The sequence below is a fragment of the Xenopus tropicalis genome, chromosome 7 (assembly GCF_000004195.4).
Source record: "Xenopus tropicalis strain Nigerian chromosome 7, UCB_Xtro_10.0, whole genome shotgun sequence".
Taxonomy (NCBI): domain Eukaryota; kingdom Metazoa; phylum Chordata; class Amphibia; order Anura; family Pipidae; genus Xenopus; species Xenopus tropicalis.
The window spans coordinates 125820513-125836149 of NC_030683.2; the positions used below are offsets into that span (position 1 = coordinate 125820513).

A 15637-nucleotide genomic window follows, 5' to 3' on the forward strand; every position below is an offset into this window, starting at 1 on the left:
GAGGCTTTCATCTCTGATGCAGAGAGAATCCCTTAGGTACCAACAACGTAGGTACTACGTTGTTGGCACATAATAACTTTTTATGAATTTTGTGGTCTCATTGCACCCCGCCTACTGGGTAAAAATGTAGTGGTCAGCACAACTTCCCCTTATTTACTACAACCCTAACAGGGTGCATTGGCCCAGCACCACACCGCCATATTTCTTACCATTTCCATATGTCCCTGACACAGAGTTAGACTCAAGCACACAAAGTTAAGTGAAGTATAAAATTGTGCTGTACTGCGAGTATATTTAAATCTGATGAGGACCCCTGGGAAAGCTAAGTATCAAGGTGAAGTAGAGCTGTGTTAGTTTTTCCTTAAGGAATAGCATTTGTTTCCTAGAAAATTGTGTTTTCATGGGGCGGGGGACTATTATAAGTCAAGCTTTCCGTGTCTTTTCAGCATTCTCAATGGTAAATTATCTTGCATAACTGTTTGGGAGGACTAGGGAGGGCAGTGGGACAATTTTACAGAAGGTTTAGACCAAGAAATTGTCACCTGTAGTGATAAGACCCCTTGCAGGTTTTCATCCCTCTTAGTGGGTACAGCCATCAGTCACAGCTCCAAGAATATCAGAAGCAAAGGCACATTCAGCACAATTCCAACCTCTGGCCGTCAGTTTGGGAACCAGTGCACTAGTGGCACATAAGTGCCGGGCTCTAGGGATGTTCCAGAGAAGGGATCATTGCAAAGGTGCATATTAACCTGACAATATAAGGAGGCAAATAACACAAACTGTATATAATGCAACTGTAGTTTATTAGAGAATGCAGGCAGAAATTCAAGGAGTGGTTCATCTGTATTTATTGGCCCCAAATCACCCACCGTACTTATTGTGTGCTCTGCGGGAAAGGATTTATATGGCTGATATTAATATGTTAGTTGGCAGGTTTTTTAGGGCATTCGCTGATTCTGATGCAGCGAGGAACATGGTCATTGGAGAGAATGAAGCCTTTATCACAGACACAGCGGGGCTTGCAGGGTTTTAAAGGTACCGGGGGCTTGTTCATGGTTGCGCAAGTCTTGCGTGTCTCCTTAGTGCAGGGATTGTATGTCATGTGTTTGGGGCAAGTGACCTTACATTCGGATACAGGGACACATCTCTTGGAATCCTTGGATTTAAAGACGAAACCATCTTTGCAGTCACATCCCATCAGGCACATCTTAGTGCAGGCGTCAATGGTGCTGTTCATGTTATCGCAGTTACTGTAACACGTACGCATACAGCCATAAACCATGTTGACACGGCATTCTGGTTCTGTAAACCAAAAATTATTCAGTCAGGAGGTTTATATTGACTGATATTTTATAGGAATAATTTACAACTTCCAAAGATATTTACAAAACCATAAAACTTTAGAAGATGGACAAGTAGTCAATGACCACTAAGAAGCTGCAAAACTCTATGACACAGAAAATTTAGAACCCTCCAGCATAAAATGAAACATTTACTTGATAGTAATGAGTTAATGAAATCATGCGACTTATTCAAATAAAAAATAAATAGTAGAAACCTATTGCATAGTGTCTAGGAATAGGCCATTCACGTGCAGCAGCAGTTTGTAAAAAGTAGCATAAACATAGTAAACTAGTAAACAGGGCCCCTAGAAACACACAATGATGTGCCTTGTCTCAACCCCATCCACTGCCACTCTTACACTTACACTTACTTTTCTAGCAGAATGACAAGATATTATTCAGTATTGAATAAGACGCATTGTGTATTCCAATATTTAACAATGAAACACAGATAACACTATCCTCCTGCTGTGAGGTTACTGTGATTTTGTGTGTTATGTGGAACATCAGACTGTAGATGTAATAGGATAAACCACAAACAATTATAGCCAACTCTTTGTATGTTTATGGTCAGGTTATAGAAATGATACAAACTTACTTGGGGGCACAGCCTGACTCTGGTCAACAGCCACAAACAGCAAGGCTAGAGAAAAACAAAATACAAAGAAGCCCATGATCAAACAAAGAATATATTTTTGGTTTTTATATTTCCCCCCCTTACTGGATGTATGGGCAGCAACAGTGTGAGACACCATGCCTGAATAAGAAACCCCCGTTGCTGTGCCACAGAGTGCAGCCCTAAAGTCCTAATGGGATGAATGTATTTATTTTACCCACAGATGGAGCTTTTCTCTCTCTTTTCTCTGAATGGACTTACCCATAGCCAGCAGGCCCAGGGAAGAATATTTTTGCCAGGTAGCCATCATGAAACTTTTCCTAAGACAGAAGAAATGAGGAAAAACAGTCTTAATAAAAACGGAACAAAACAGGAGAGGAATGATCTCAGAGGCCTTCAGGCAGCCATACATGTCCCAATCCTTGTAGGTATCCATCTCCTTCTTTTTTTTTGTTATTAATATTTTTATTAATTGGTGAAGAAAATTAACAACAGCTTTGTTACAATAAGGCATAGACATTTCTGAAGTTCAGTAAAGCATAATTAGTACAGCTTAGTAATAAAAAAAAAATGTATGCATCATAACGTTTGCAAAAGTTTTAAATCAGTTGTGACTTCACCAGTTTTATAAATAATAATAATACCAAAGAAAATAAAAAAAAATACAAACAAAACATATAAAAAAAGAAAACGAAAAAGAGAGAAAATGAAAAAAAACAGATGAGCACTATTGGCTCCATGGTTATATATAAGCCGGGATATAAAAGATTAAAGGGCCTTTAGTAAGGTATGGGTTTGTCTAATGTTCTAATAACTCACGTAGTTTAAGCTCAAACAAAATTTTATGTTATAACTGAAGTGGTTTTAACTGCATATTTGCTGGCGTTCCATGGGTTCCATTTAGCATGGTATTTATGGAGAAAGTGGTTATTCCTAGCATTGTAATATTCCATGGTGTTGTTATTGTTAATTAAGGCCAAAATTCCGTCCGTCGTTGGGACAGATGCCGACTTCCATTTTCTTGCTAATAATTAACGGGAAGCTGCTAAAATATCAATTATCAGACACTTTTTGTTCCAGGAGATATGATCCAAGTCTAAATTCAAGAGAGCCGTTCTGGGAGAGAGCGTGATGGGCATTTGAAGTATCTCTGTTAGGACTGAGAATATTGAGAGCCAGAATAGATAGATCTTGGGGCAGTCCCACCATATATGAATAAAGGTTCCAACCTGGTTGCAGTTTCTCCAGCATTTATTTGATGCTGTGGCTGGGAAGTTTTGCAGGAGTCATATACCAATCCATCTCCTTCTTAATCTTTGTTCATTACTCCTAGGGGCTGATTTACTAACCCACGAATCCGACCCGAATTGGAAAAGTTCCGACTTGAAAACGAACATTTTGCGACTTTTTCGTATTTGTTGCGATTTTTTCGGCTTCTTTACGAATTTTTCGTTACCAATACGATTTTTGCGTAAAAACGCGAGTTTTTCGTAGCCATTACGAAAGTTGCGTAAAAAGTTGCGCTTTTTTCGTAGCGTTAAAACTTACGCGAAAAGTTGCGCCTTTTTCGTAGCGTTAAAACTTAAAAGGTGCAAAGTTTCGCGTAAGTTTTAACGCTACGAAAAAAGCGCAACTTTTTGCGCAAGTTTTAACGCTACGAAAAATCGCCAGATTTTACGCAACTTTCGTAATGGCTACGAAAAACTCGCGTTTTTACGCAAAAATCGTATTAGTAACGAAAAATTCGTAAAGAAGCCGAAAAAATCGCAAGAAATACGAAAAAAATCGCAAAATACCGATCATTACGAAAAAAACGCAATCGGACTCATTTCGACCCGTTCGTGGGTAAGTAAATCAGCCCCCTAGTGTCTGTCTTACACCATTCTCAACAATGAAACATTTTTTTCCAACATGTCATTACCATGTGTTCAACAGGGTTGCTCAGTTTCCTTTGGGTTTGGTGCATCAAGGAGGTGCGCCCTAATGACTGGTAGCCAGGAACAGGGGTTAGTATAGGCACTCCGGAGGTCCAAAATAGTAGAATAGAAGCTCAAAATTGAAGTAAAATCACAAGTACACACATGCTATAAGGAAGCCTTACGCGTTTCAAATCAATTGGGGTACTGCCTATGATTAAGTACCCCAATTGGTACAAAACGCGTAAGGCTTGTATGTATGTATGTATATTAAAATAAAGTACTTCAATTTTGAGCTTCTATTCTACTATTTTGGACCTCCTTTCCTATTGTTTGGATCTCTATATGGCTCCCCTATGCTGAGGGTCTGGGGCATGAGCACCCGGACCAAACCTCTGATCGGGTAAGCTGGATTTCTGCTGGTAATCTTAGATTTATATTCTATTTTGATTTTACAGACTCTTATGTACATGTACTTGTAATTATTGGTGAAATTAATATTTGTTTAATTTTAAAATACGTGATGTCACTGAATTGCAAAGCATGCTGGGAGCCTTGGGTATCAACAGGTCACTCCTAGTCAGCAAGGGTCAGTCTGGTTTTGGCTCTCTGTATGGAAAGTAGCCCAATGACCCGTAGAAAAGCGTAGGGAAGCAAGGGCATGACAGGGCCGTAGGGCTGACCTATACACTCTCAGCTAATGGGGATTGGTGGATTCAAGTTGCAGGGAGTAGCGTCAGCGAGGGGTATAAATAGTGTGAGTCTGTTCCCGCTTCTTAATCCATTTTAGGTAAAACGCCCACCCTCCCTCCCTATACAGGTGGAGGCACTGAAGTGTTGTTGGTGGGGTGGTTGAGTCTGGGGAAAACAATGGTTGGTTAGGAAGGGAGTTTAACAGTTAATTGGGGCTGGCACGCCTGGAACCTCAGGGGTAAAAAAGTGGATCAGGAAGTGAGTTTTGGGTAGCTGGTTCCGGGCTAGAATGGCAGCTGGCGGCGCTAGTTGCGTTGCGCAGTTATTGGGTTGTTACGGTGTGTGGTTCTTAAAGAGTTGGTTGTTTGTTATACAAACACTTGTGTTATGTTAGACTGTGTTTGAGATGTTTATTGCATGATATTTGTTCTCTATGCTATGTTTTAAATTAAAACTTCAGTTGTTGTTATATAAATAAATGTTCTGCGGCCATTTTCATCCAAGAACTGGTGTCTGTGTGTTTAGTGGAGGCGGTAAGTAAAAGGAGGTAAGGGTGGGGTTTGGTTGGGTGAGTGGCAGGGCAAGTTCCAACGATGCTCATCTCAAGGCCAGGGTCAGACTGGGGGTGCAGGGCCCAGTGGGGTTTCTGCCTCAGGGGCCCCTGCACCACCCAATGGGCCCTGCACCCTGCACCACCCAATGGCCCCTGCACCCTGCATCACCCAATGGACCCTGCACCCTGCACCACCCAATGCCCCTGCACCCTGCACCACCCAATGGCCCCTGCACCCTGCACCACCCAATGGCCCCTGCACCCTGCACCACCCAATGCCCCTGCACCCTGCACCACCCAATGGCCCCTGCACCCTGCACCACCCAATGGCCTTTAAATCCCCCCTGCAGGGGCCCCTAATACCCTCTGAGCGCGCCTAAATGAAACTTACCTGCGGCATGTAGGGGGAGGGAGAGGTTGAGCTCAGATCTGGGCCGCCGGGGCCACTAGGGCCGGGACCCACCAAGTTTTTTTCCCAGTGCCAAAAAATTCAAACTAATTTTGGTGGATGTGTCTACAATTTCTTACATTACTTAAGAGACCCATTAACCTGTGATAAAGCGGCAGTAGAGCCCAATGGCAAACATGTACAAGCACAACATAAAGTACAATATAAAGAATAACAAAACATTTAACATTGGAATATAAAGCGGTACCTGCTGCTGGATACTGTCTCTCTGAAGTTCTCTGCCTGGGATGGACACCACAGCCTTCTTTATAACGGCTTTTTTCTAGGTCGATCAGCCCAGTTCCAAATGCTCAATTAAATGACAGCTCATACTTGGTATGGATTGATTTCCTCATCAGGTTTTCCCATATGCAGTTATAAAGGCGTGACATTTAATAGCTTTGCAGATATCACACCACTTACATATGCTTAATAGGATGAGCAACTATATCTGCATATTGATTGTGAGTCATATTTGCCGTGACGTTTTAATGAGCCTCTTTATGAAGGGTTAGAATACTTATATAATTATATAATGGTAAATGGCCTGGAAATTAGGCTTTTGTATGTGCTGACCCATACATGTATCTATAGCACTAGATAGGTCCCATAAAGTAGGGCTATAGACAAGGCAAAAGTGTTGGAAGGGTTACTGCCTGCCCTGCTCTCATTTCCCTACAGAAATAGGGGTTGGTAGCACTAGGTAGGTACCTAATATATAGGGGCAGAGACAGGGGAAAGTGTTGGAAGGGTTACTGCCTGCCCTGCTCTCATTTCCCTACAGAAATAGGGGTTGGTAGCACTAGGTAGGTACCTAATATATAGGGGCAGAGACAGGGGAAAGTGTTGGAAGGGTTACTGCCTGCCCTGCTCTCATTTCCCTACAGAAATAGGGGTTGGTAGCACTAGGTAGGTACCTAATATATAGGGGCAGAGACAGGGGAAAGTGTTGGAAGGGTTACTGCCTGCCCTGTTCTCATTTCCCTACAGAAATAGGGGTTGGTAGCACTAGGTAGGTACCTAATATATAGGGGCAGAGACAGGGGAAAGTGTTGGAAGGGTTACTGCCTGCCCTGCTCTCATTTTCCTACAGAAATAGGGGTTGGTAGCACTAGGTAGGTACCTAATATATAGGGGCAGAGACAGGGGGAAAGTGTTGGAAGGGTTACTGCCTGCCCTGCTCTCATTCCCCTACAGAAATAGGGGTTGGTAGCACTAGGTAGGTACCTAATATATAGGGACAGAGACAGGGGAAAGTGTTGGAAGGGTTACTGCCTGCCCTGCTCTCATTTCCCTACAGAAATAGGGGTTGGTAGCACTAGGTAGGTACCTAATATATAGGGGCAGAGACAGGGGAAAGTGTTGGAAGGGTTACTGCCTGCTCTGCTCTCATTTCCCTACAGAAATAGGGGTTGGTAGCACTAGGTAGGTACCTAATATATAGGGGCAGAGACAGGGGAAAGTGTTGGAAGGGTTACTGCCCTAGGCTATGGGAATGTGTTAGTTCTGCTGGGAGGAGGAGCCATCAGTTCAAAGGGTTATTATGAGCCGAGAACAAAAAACACAAATTGTAGAACTTCAACTCGGCACTTGCAGTTTATTTGAGAATAGAGACAACAGACATTCATTGGATCCTTTATTTACATTTCTAAATTTATTGGCACAAAAATCACACAGCATATTTATCTTACTCCCTGTAGGAGTTATTTTGCTGCAGCTTGGAACGGGATCATTGGAGAGAATGAAGCCTGTACTGTAAACACAGCGGTCGTCTTTGGTACAGGGGCACACATACATGCTAGGCCCCATCAGCCAATGAATGGGCAGAGTTCTGCCTGTTACTCCCACACTACTTCCTGTTACAGTTAGAGCTGCATCACTTCCTGTCAGCTGATCTCTGAGGGAGCACACAGCCCATCACAAAATGGCGGCTCAAGGGAAAGGATGTAAAAGGGCAATATTTACTGATATATATATTCCAGTTTGGGGAGATTCTTTAATGGGCCACTTAACATAATATAAACTGTCTGTTGGTTACGTATTCATTCTGGGGGTGTAGTTTCCCTTTAAACAAAAAAGAGAATGGACAACAAGGAGCCAGGGACCATTTAGAAGCAACAACTACTATGTGAAAGTAGAACCCTGCAGCGCGAAATAAAACATTTCCTTAATATTAGGTGTGTCTCATTTCCAGGTGGGGTTTCCCTTCAATGGGTCAATTAAAACATGTGACCTAATTGGATAGAATGATGGGTAAGTAGTGGGGTTGTTCAACTGGAAGTTTGAATGTAAGAACCATGCACTGAACTCAACATAATGAGTAAAAGGCCAATGTTATTAGTTGGCATTAATTATGGCAATTAGAAACTGCTATTAGAAACCTTCCAACTGAATGATGGGTAAATATGTTTATATGAGGTGCTCCTCATCAGTCTGTGGAGGTTCCCATTCATCCAGGTCATATATAGTAATAAACCATATCAACTGGACTTGCTGTGTTTCTCTTGAAAACATTTCACTAGTCATCCAACTTTCGTTCTCTATTTATTATTAATCAGAACTGAACAAACCAGGAAGGAATTATCTCAGAAAGTCTAAAGGTGCCCACACATGTTCCAATCCTTGAAGATATCTGACCAATGGGCCCAAAGGCTGAATGGGCAGATAGGTGGCCATATATACAGAGTGTATAGGGGGGGTATAACTACATGGCCACCCTCTTATCGTCCTGATCTTCCCTATTGCTATGAGTACGGGCAGATTTAGGATTCTGAGAGTGAAACACGTGTGCCAATGGGATGTTACATGGCGCAGTGATCTGAAGGCAGATATAGTGACATTGGCTGAACTACAAACATATAAAAAACAAAGTACAATAAAAATATGAGATTTAAAAAAAATGACATGTTCTACTATCTATCTGGGTCGGTATACAGGTATAGGACCCGTTCTACAGAATGCTCAAGACCAAGGGTTTTCCAGATAAAGCATCTTTCCGTAATTTAGATCTCCATACCCTAAGTCTACTAAAAAAATCAATAAAACATTAATTAAACCCAATAGGATTGTTTTGCCTCCAATAAGGATTAATTATATCTTAGTTGGGATCAAGTACAGGTACTGTTTTATTATTACAGAGAAAAGGGAATCATTTAACCATGAAATAAACCCAATAGGGCTGTTCTGCCCCCAATAAGGGGTAATTATATCTTAGTTGGGATCAAGTATACAGTGGTGTGAAAAACTATTTGCCCCCTTCCTGATTTCTTATTCTTTTGCATGTTTTTCACACAAAATGTTTCTGATCATCAAACACATTTAACTATTAGTCAAAGATAACACAAGTAAACACAAAATGCAGTTTTTAAATGAGGGTTTTTATTATTTAGGGAGAAAAAAAATCCAAACCTACATGGCCCTGTGTGAAAAAGTAATTGCCCCCTGAACCTAATAACTGGTTGGGCCACCCTTAGCAGCAATAACTGCAATCAAGCGTTTGCGATAACTTGCAACGAGTCTTTTACAGCGCTCTGGAGGAATTTTGGCCCACTCATCTTTGCAGAATTGTTGTAATTCAGCTTTATTTGAGGGTTTTCTAGCATGAACCGCCTTTTTAAGGTCATGCCACAACATCTCAATAGGATTCAGGTCAGGACTTTGACTAGGCCACTCCAAAGTCTTCATTTTGTTTTTCTTCAGCCATTCAGAGGTGGATTTGCTGGTGTGTTTTGGGTCATTGTCCTGCTGCAGCACCCAAGATCGCTTCAGCTTGAGTTGACGAACAGATGGCCGGACATTCTCCTTCAGGATTTTTTGGTAGACAGTAGAATTCATGGTTCCATCTATCACAGCAAGCCTTCCAGGTCCTGAAGCAGCAAAACAACCCCAGACCATCACACTACCACCACCATATTTTACTGTTGGTATGATGTTCTTTTTCTGAAATGCTGTGTTACTTTTACGCCAGATGTAACGGGACACGCACCTTCCAAAAAGTTCAACTTTTGTCTCGTCGGCCCACAAGGTATTTTCTCAAAAGTCTTGGCAATCATTGAGATGTTTTTTAGCAAAATTGAGACAAGCCATAATGTTCTTTTTGCTTAAAAGTGGTTTGCGCCTTGGAAATCTGCCATGCAGGCCGTTTTTGCCCAGTCTCTTTCTTATGGTGGAGTCGTGAACACTGACCTTAATTGAGGCAAGTGAGGCCTGCAGTTCTTTAGATGTTGTCCTGGGGTCTTTTGTGGCCCTCGGATGAGTTGTCTCTGCGCTCTTGGGGTAATTTTGGTCGGCCGGCCACTCCTGGGAAGGTTCACCACTGTTCCATGTTTTTGCCATTTGTGGATAATGGCTCTCACTGTGGTTCGCTGGAGTCCCAAAGCTTTAGAAATGGCTTTATAACCTTTACCAGACTGATAGATCTCAATTACTTTTGTTCTCATTTGTTCCTGAATTTCTTTGGATCTTGGCATGATGTCTAGCTTTTGAGGTGCTTTTGGGCTACTTCTCTGTGTCAGGTAGCTCCTATTTAAGTGATTTCTTGATTGAAACAGGTGTGGCAGTAATCAGGCCTGGGGGTGACTACAGAAATTGATATTGAAATTGAAAATTGAAATTGATAAACCACAGTTAAGTTATTTTTTAACAAGGGGGGCAATCACTTTTTCACACAGGGCCATGTAGATTTGGAGTTTTTTTTCTCCCTTAATAACGTAAACCTTCATTTAAAAACTGCATTTTGTGTTCAATTATGTTATCTTTGACTAATAGTTAACGGTTTTTGATGAGCAGAAACATTTAAGTGTGACAAACATGCAAAAGAATAAGAAATCAGGAAGGGGGCAAATAGTTTTTCACACCACTGTAGGTACTGTTTTATTATTACAGAGAAAAGGGAATCATTTAACCATTAAATAAACCCAATAGGACTGTTCTGCCCCCAATAAGGGGTAATTATATCTTTTTTTTTTTAACAATTCTTTTATTGAAAATTAAATGCACATAGTTTACAACATTTGTTTCAATTGGCATTTGTTCATTGTACATAAAGTAAATAAAGTAAGTTAATAACATAACTATTGCAGTGTCTTTCTTTTTTATTTTTGTTCATGTATTATTCATCTTACAACCTTTGTTTTGGCTAGTAGCTTGTCTTTCTGTGTGTTATTGAGGTATTGCTATTGCCTTTTCCCCTTGTATCTCTGTATGAGGGCTATCTAAGGGGGGGTTTGGGTGTGGGGTCTTCCTTAACCTCCAGTGTTTAGGAGGGTTCTGTGTCTATCCATGATGACCATATTTTTTCAAATTTTTGAGGGCACCCCCTCCTTATGTAAGTTAGCTTGTATAGAGGTATAGCCTTATCAATCATAGATTCCTATGCTGCCACTCTGGGGCCCTCTGGCGACTTCCAATATAGGGCAATCGTTTTTTTGGCATACATACATAGTATTTGAATTAGTGTTCTTTCCGCCCTTTTGGTTGATAGATCCTCAACTTGGTTTAATAGGGTTACTGTTGGGTCTAGCTGAAGTACAAGATTTGTTCTGTCCTTTATAACCTTTGCTACTTTCCCCCAAAACCGTTGTGATCGTGGACAACTCCACACCATGTGTAGGAAATCTGCCGGGGAGTGACCGCATCTGGGACATTCTTGTCCTAGGTCTGGATGCATTTTATACAATCTTTGAGGTGTCATATAAGTACGGTGGAGGTACTTCAGTTGTGTTAGTCTATCTCTGCTACTAATGATCCCTTCAAATGTTGACTCTAGTATGTCCTCCCATTGGTCGGGTGTGAGCTGTGGAATGTCTCTTTGCCACTTCTCATATAGCTTGGTAAGATTTGTGCTACTTGCCCTCATCAATTGTGCATAGAATGCTGAGAGAGGTTTTTTAAGGTCTTCTATATGAGTTAGCGTCTCAATGGTTTTTGGGGTTATATCCACTGTTTGACCTCCAAATTGCGTTCCTGTGGCATGGCGTAATTGTAAGTATCTAAAAAGCATGGTGTTGGATAGTGAAAAGGATTGTTTCAATTCTTGGAAGGTGAGTAGTGTACCCTTTGGCATAATATCCGATATGTATTTAATGTTGTAGCGGGTCCACAGTTTAGGGTCAGGTATTGTTTGAAATTGCTCCAAGTTAGGGTTATGCCATATGGGGGTATACTGTGAGCAGTGTGGTTGTGCTATCGGAGAGGTTTGTGATACCTTCTTCCATGCGTTAACCGTGGCTTTCATTGGTTGAGTGGCTTTTTTGGTAGATTTTATACCCCTATATAACAGGTTTTGTAAATTCTCCTGTGACCCCATAATCTGTGCTTCAAGCAATGTGGCTGCGTTAGTCGTGGATGGTGAGGTCCATCTCCATGCCGTAACTAGCTGTGAGGCTAGATAGTACATATATGGATTTGGGGCTGCTAGTCCCCCCCCAGTGGTTGGGAGTTGTAGTGTCTGTAGGGATATTCGGGGTTGTTCCCCATTCCAGAAGAGTGATACCATTAGACTTTTAAGTTTGCGAAAGGTTGTTTGGGGAATTGTTATGGGGGATTGCCTGTAAATATATGTTAGCTTAGGGATGACTACCATTTTAAACAGGTTTATTCTTCCCATTAGGTTAAGGGGTAGGCGCTTCCATGCTTCTGTTTTGTTTTCTAAGTATCTCATAATCGGACTGATATTTAGTTCTGTGTATTTTGTGAGATCTCTATGGATCCATACCCCTAGGTACTTAAATGAATTTACCCATTTTAGCTGGTGTATTTGGTTGGGCGGGTTGGGGAAAGTATCTATTGGGAGGATAACTGATTTGGTCCAGTTTATTTTTAGGCCGGAAAAAGAGGTGTGATCATTTATGATGTCTAAAGCCGAGGATAGAACGTGGTGCGGATTAGCTAGATATAGAAGGGTGTCATCTGCGTACATGGATACTGTTTCTGTTAGGCTGCCTAGTTTGAGTCCTTCAACCTCTTGTGTTGATTTAAGACGGGATGCCAGTGGTTCCATTGCAAGGGCAAAGAGTAGGGGTGATAAGGGACATCCCTGTCTAGTGCCCCTGCTTACTGGAAAGAAATTAGATAGGGTAGCATTGGTGCGTACTTTGGCTATTGGAGAGGTGTATAGTGCCTGGATCCAGGCTATGAATGTGGGGGGTATTCTCATTGTTTTGAGTGTGGCCCATAGATATTTCCACTCCACGGAGTCGAAGGCCTTTTGATTATCTAGGGAGACCACTATCCTTTCCCCACCATTGTCATGCTTTATTGATAAATTTGTAAAGAGTCTTCGGATGTTGGTGTCAGTTGACCTTCCTGGCATAAAGCCTGTCTGGTCTGGAGATATTAAACCTGTAATATATTTGGTTAGTCTGTTAGCTAGCACCTTTGCTAGAATTTTGGCATCTACGTTTATTAGTGAGATGGGCCTGTAGGAGGAGCATAACAGTGGGTCCTTTCCTGGTTTGAGTATGAGAACTATCAAGGTTTCCCTCATCGATTGCGGTAGTGCGTTTCCATTTTGTATCCCATTGTATAATTGGGCCAGTGTGGGTGCTAGTTTTTTGGCATGTCGTTTGTACCATTCGCCTGGTATGCCATCTAAACCTGGCGTTTTCCCCGAGGGCAAGGCTGCTATAGCTTGTTCTATTTCTGACGGTGTAATGTCCTGTGTGATCTGTTGTTTTGCTATTGGTGGGATTGAAGGGAGCTGTAGGGAGTCTAAATATAATTGGAGATTTTCTGGGGTTGCCTGAAGTTTGGTTGTATATAGTTCTGAATAGAAGTCTTTAAAGGCCTGATTTATTTCTGTAGGTGAAGAGGTGATTTGACCGTTTGGCAATTTTATTGCTGATATGGAGATGCTAATGGTATCATCCTTGGATATCATCGCGAGGAGTTTCCCTGTTTTGTCCCCATGTTCGAATATATTTGCCTTTTGGAACAGTATATGTTTTTTGGTTTGTTCTAATTGGGCTATATTTAGAGCTTCTTGACATTGCTGCCATTTCTGTTTGTTGTTGTCTGTGGGGTCAGATACATATATTGCTTCCAATTCTTTCACTAGTTGGGACTTATGGGAGATTTCTGCTTCTGTATTTAGGTTATGTGCCTTTATACTACTTATAAACTCCCCTCTTATGTACGCTTTCAATGCATCCCAAGTGGTGTCCGGGGGGGTGTCCTGTTTATTGATTGCTAGATAGGTGTCAATACAGTTTTGGATGTTTTCTGCCATGGCTTCATGGTTGGCCCAGTATGGGCTTAAACGCCAGATTCTATCTGCTGGTTTAGGTGAGGTAGTCAGTGTTAATAATATCGGGGAGTGATCAGATATACCTCTAGTCAGTATTTCTACCCCTTGTATCTGTTTGTTAATGTCTGTGGTTCCCAGTGCTAGATCAATTCTGGATAAAGAGTTGTATCCCGCAGAGTAACAGGTAAATTGTTTTTCCCCCGGGTTCCTGCTTCTCCACAGGTCTATCAGACCATATGTAGAGACCCACCTGACAAAGGCCTGATTGGTAGATTTTGGTGCAGATAGTTTATCTAGGTTCGCATCCGTTATGGCGTTAAAGTCACCCATTAACAGAATGGGTGCTGCAGGGAGAGACATAATTTTCCCCATTATAGCATATAGAGTCTCATCTTGAAAGGGGGGTGGGATGTATATATTTGCTAAAGTGATTGTTTTCCCATTTATTGCACCGTGCAGTATAATAAATTTCCCTTCTCCATCTAGGATTACTTTTTTAGTTGTGAACGGGCATGATTTGCTAATTAAGATTGAGACCCCTCTAGAGTAGTTTGAGTAGATGGAGTGGTACGTGGGGCCTATCCATGCCCTTTTTAGGGCTAAGGTTTTGTTGCCTGTCAGGTGAGTCTCTTGGAGCATGATTATTTGTGGCTTAACATTTTTAAAAAAATCAAATACCAGCCTCCTCTTTATAGCATTCCCCATACCTCTCACATTCCACGACACTATTTTTGCTATAGCCATAATTTAACCTTTCTTATATATGAGCCGCTAGGGCTCCCGTTGTGTTGTTGATTATGAAGCATATTGATTAGATGAAATTCAGACACTGCATTATAACAGATAAAACCCGAAAGAACAAAACTTATTCCCCTCCCTTCCCTCCCCACCCACTCTATTGCATAAAATATAACCATGAGTGAGTTTACATCCCGAACACTGAACTTTAAGATATATGGGGGTTGATTGGCCTGAGACTTGTGGGTAAGTTTACTATGAGTCTGTACCTTTTGCTCCGAGTTTGGGGTGTAATGTCCAAGTCCTGCATGTTTTGTACTGTAACAGTGTTGGTCCCACCGGGGTCATTGGAGCCGGTTCAATGATGAATAGTGGATTGCATGACAGTGTAGTGGTTGGTGGACATTTGTAGTAACTTACAGTTGTGGTGTCTTAGGTGCTGAAATCTGTCCGGTGGTCTGGGCTTTGGCTGATCTTCCTTTGAGATGCTCCCATGTTACTGCGGATCACGATTTGGAGAGTTGCGCGGACGTGTTTCCAGCCAAGCAGTTGTTTCCTCTGGTGTGTTGAAAAAGTGTGTTTTCCCGTTGTCTGTTATTCTGAGGCGGGCTGGGAAGATCATTGCGTATGGAATTCTTCTTTGCCGGAGCTGTTGCTTGACCTCTGTAAATTTTGCTCTTGTTTTCCTTACTTCAGCTGAGAAGTCTGGGTAGATTGAAACTTTTTGGTTTTCAAAAGTGATGTCACCAGCTTTCCTTGCTTCTGCCAGCGCAGCGTCTCTGTCGCGGTAGTTAAGTAGTCGTGCGATCAGTGGTCTTGCTGGGGCACCCGGGGGAGGTGGTCTGCCCGGGATTCTGTGTGCCCGTTCTACTGTGAATGCTGCAGAGAAGGCCGTTTGACCGAAGGTATTGGTCAGCCATTGCTCTACGAATTTTTCAGGTGCTGACCCTTCAGCTCTTTCTGGCATGCCTAGTATACGGATATTATTCCGCCTCAGCCGGTTTTCAAGATCATCAGCCTTTGCTTCCAGGGCTTGTATTTGTTTTTCTGTGTTTGTGATGCGCCCAGGTAAAGGATTCATGTTG

General features: G+C 42.0%; 1 protein-coding gene across 1 annotated transcript; it reads right to left on the minus strand.

Moving 5' to 3' along the window:
* Window positions 1-780: 780 nt before the first annotated feature.
* LOC116412281 (serine protease inhibitor swm-1-like) lies at window positions 781-5819 on the minus strand. The gene is made up of 4 exons (XM_031906226.1): window positions 5778-5819; window positions 2221-2279; window positions 1942-1986; window positions 781-1302 (listed from the first exon to the last, which is right to left on the minus strand). The coding sequence occupies exons 2-4, from the start codon at window positions 2267-2269 to the stop codon at window positions 923-925; spliced, it is 474 nt and encodes a 157-aa protein (XP_031762086.1). The 5' UTR covers window positions 2270-2279; window positions 5778-5819; the 3' UTR covers window positions 781-922.
* Between the last annotated feature and the right edge of the window lie 9818 nt (window positions 5820-15637).

Bases quoted from the DNA above. Each gene is read 5' to 3' on its own strand.
- LOC116412281 (XM_031906226.1), bottom strand. From the start codon at position 2,269: ATGATGGCTACCTGGCAAAAATATTCTTCCCTGGGCCTGCTGGCTATG. The intron at 1,987-2,220 runs GTAAGTCCATTC...GTTTTTCTCTAG, and splicing joins CCTGGGCCTGCTGGCTATGG to CCTTGCTGTTTGTGGCTGTT. The intron at 1,303-1,941 runs GTAAGTTTGTAT...TTTGGTTTACAG, and splicing joins GAGTCAGGCTGTGCCCCCAA to AACCAGAATGCCGTGTCAAC.